Genomic DNA, 3,165 nt, shown 5'->3' on the forward strand with positions numbered 1-3,165 from the left:
AATAGTAGAGGGCCAAGCACTGAGCCCCGAGGAACACTTCGTTTTATACTTAGAGTCTGTGACTTTTGCCCATTGTGCTTTACAATTTGTTTTCTATTGCTGAGGTGTTATTCAATTAGTGAGAGTTCCAAGTGTTTGACTCCACAGCATTGTGGTTAACTGAGTCAAAAGCCTTATCCAAGTACATTTGAATGGCTTCAGCAGACATTTCTGACTCGAATGATCTTAGTAAAAAAGAGATAAGGTTTTCAACTGCTTTGACTGTTGATAAGCTTGACCTAAATCCACATTGAGAATCATTTAATATATTATTGTCTGACAGGTGTATGCATATTTGCTGCAGTATGCAATATTCTATTATTTGTGAGAGAATAGGCACAAGTGAAATTGGTCTATAATTATTAATACAGGAGTTGTAACCCTTTTTGTAAGATGGTATGACAATTGTCTTTTTGTGACATTCTGGAAAGTGTCCACTAGAGAGCATCCAGTTTATCAGTATGCAAAGGGGATATGATATGAGATCTACAATTTTTTTAATTACAAAGTTTAACAGACCATAAACATCTTCATATCTGGAGTATTCTAATTTAGAGGTTGCTTTAATTATATCAATTACTTGTACTACTCTCCATTTACAAGCTGACACTATGTTTGTAATGTTTTGTTGAAAATTTCTGCCAGATGTGGGGTGTGAAATAGATGTATGTGTAGAATTGGAATTCTGGTTGCCCTGAGTTGAGAGGCTAAGTTTGGTAGACTTGACAAAAAAGCGATTGAAACCATCAGCAGTGATGTTAGCAGCATTTGTGTTGTCTATATAGTTTATATCCATACCTAGCTCTGCTTTTATTACTTTCAAGGCCGCCTTACATTTATTATGCGATTTTTTAATGAAATCACTATTTGTCTTACACTTGGCTATTTTAATTTCAGATCTGTATTTTCTTTTCAGGTTTTTGTAAGTTTCTTTATCTACTGCTCCCTTTTTGACATTATTGTGGCAAGTAATTACCAATAGTCTCAGTTTTTGTAATTGAGATGAAAACCACTTCTGTAAAATTGAGTGGCTAGGTATCCTGAATTTTTTGTTTTTATCCAGTGGATAGCAAGTATGGAAGATTTTGTGGAATTTGCTGAAGGCTTCATCAACATTTCTGGGGGAATGTATAACAGTATTCCATTCTATAGACTTAAGTTCTTCTCTATACTTCCTAATATTTCTATCTGTAGAAAGTCTCACACACTGAGTTTGTTCCTGATCTTCTTTTGGTTTTTCAGTAATTAATTTCACCCATATACCTCTATGGTCCAACAGGTAAACGACATTAAATAAGCCTAGCTCAATATCATATTTGTATACATTTGTTATTAGATTGTCATGACAAGAGAAATGCCTTGTAGGTCTTTCATTAGCACAAAAGAGATTATAGTATCATAACATATTTACTACATTAACATTTCTGGCTGTCATTTTCCTAATGTCTATGTTAAGCTCCCCAAAAATTAACATTTTGTATTTAGTATACTTTCATATACTAATTATAAGTATTTCTAAACATTCTATAAATTGTTGTACATTACTTTCAGGAGTGTGGTATAAAGAAACAGTTATGAGCTGTATACTAGGTATAATCAAAGCAGCTGCTTCAAAAACGCCTTTAACGCGTAAGTCACCAACTTCAAGAACAGAAAACTTTAACTCTAGATCATTGCTAACATATATGGATGCACCCCCATAAGATTCACTGGGTCTGCAGTAGTAATTTGAAACCTGATGGTACACACAGTTTTATATCTTCTTCCTTTCACCAATGTTCGTTTATACATAAAATCATTCTTTTGTTACTTTTTAATAGTATACCAAGTTCATCAGCTTCATTTTTCAGAGACCTGACATTTAAGTGCAGAAATAAGATAGAGTTTCTGTCACAGGAGGGGAGGAGTACAGTATTATGGGGTAATGGAGAACATTTAATTGTTTTTCCAGCTCTGGAATCTATGTTAGGTGGCGGTTGGTCTTCCTTGGAATAATCCATAAAAAAATCTTCATTTCTCTTTGGTAATTTTGTGGGTCTGCCTGAAACACAGTTGGAAGTTTGTTTAACTTCACTGTCAACAAGTTTTATAAGATCATGTTTTCCAAAATCATTTGGTACCACTTTGTCATGAGATAAAGATGATACTTTACTTACTGTGACTTGTCTATTCTTTTCTGCTACCCCTGAAGATGATGGAGGAGGAGCTGGTTCTGTTTCTGCTGGTGGAGAAGTTGGTTTAGTTGCTGCTGGTGGAGGAGTTGATTCTGCTATTACTGTTAAAGGAGTTGGCTCTGCTACTGCCAGTGTGGGAGATGGTGCTGCTGCTACAGGAACTGGTTCTGCAGCTGGAGGAGTTGTTTCTGCTGTTGCTGATGGTATTTCTTCTGCTATTGCTGGTGAAGGAGTTTGTTCTGCTACTGCTGGTGAAGGAGATGGTGTTGCTGTTGTAGGAGCTGGTTCTAACGCTGGAGGAGTTACTTCTGCTTTTACTGATGGTGGTTCTTCTGACACTGCTGTTGATTCTGCTGCTGTTAGTATTGCTGCTTTAGGTACTTCTGCTGCATTTTCTGTTACTGTATCTGATTCTGCATTAGTCATTCCTGGAAATACCTTCTGTGTGGATGATACAGGTACCCCTGATGATGTTGTTGGTAGGTGTTGCAGTCTCCTGATAATTTCCATTAGCTTTAATGTAACAAGTTACTTTCCAAGGCCATTTAAGTGCAGTCCATGAGTAGTGTGGAATTTTCCTCCATTGGTATTAATATTAACAATAAAAACATTTCTATAATGCTTGCTTATACTGGAAAAAAGTTCTTTGCCAGCACCAATTTCCTTGTTTACAGATGACAAGGGCATCAAGTTGTGCCTTTGTGGTATATTTACGAGGATAACATTTGTATGACTTATTTCAGATAAACACTTCTTTAATTCGCAGCAGGCTTCAGATGTATCATTTTCGTAAATGTCATTAGACACGTCAAAGAAGACTACAAAATCTTTCGAAGACAGCTGTTTTATTTCTTCAGAAAAAACGAATTTTCTTATTTCTGAGAGGGGCGCCCCAGGCTTTACAAAGCTCATTTATTTCACATTTTAAATTTTATTTATGCATGACACAATA

At 35.8% G+C, this 3,165-nt stretch overlaps 1 protein-coding gene across 1 annotated transcript; it reads right to left on the reverse strand.

Moving 5' to 3' along the window:
• Positions 1 to 1,999: 1,999 nt before the first annotated feature.
• On the reverse strand, positions 2,000 to 2,639 carry LOC124775373 (extensin-like). Its single transcript, XM_047250208.1, has 2 exons — positions 2,196 to 2,639; positions 2,000 to 2,080 (listed from the first exon to the last, which is right to left on the reverse strand). The coding sequence occupies exons 1-2, from the start codon at positions 2,637 to 2,639 to the stop codon at positions 2,000 to 2,002; spliced, it is 525 nt and encodes a 174-aa protein (XP_047106164.1).
• Between the last annotated feature and the right edge of the window lie 526 nt (positions 2,640 to 3,165).

Source organism: Schistocerca piceifrons, chromosome 2, assembly GCF_021461385.2.
Source record: "Schistocerca piceifrons isolate TAMUIC-IGC-003096 chromosome 2, iqSchPice1.1, whole genome shotgun sequence".
Taxonomy (NCBI): domain Eukaryota; kingdom Metazoa; phylum Arthropoda; class Insecta; order Orthoptera; family Acrididae; genus Schistocerca; species Schistocerca piceifrons.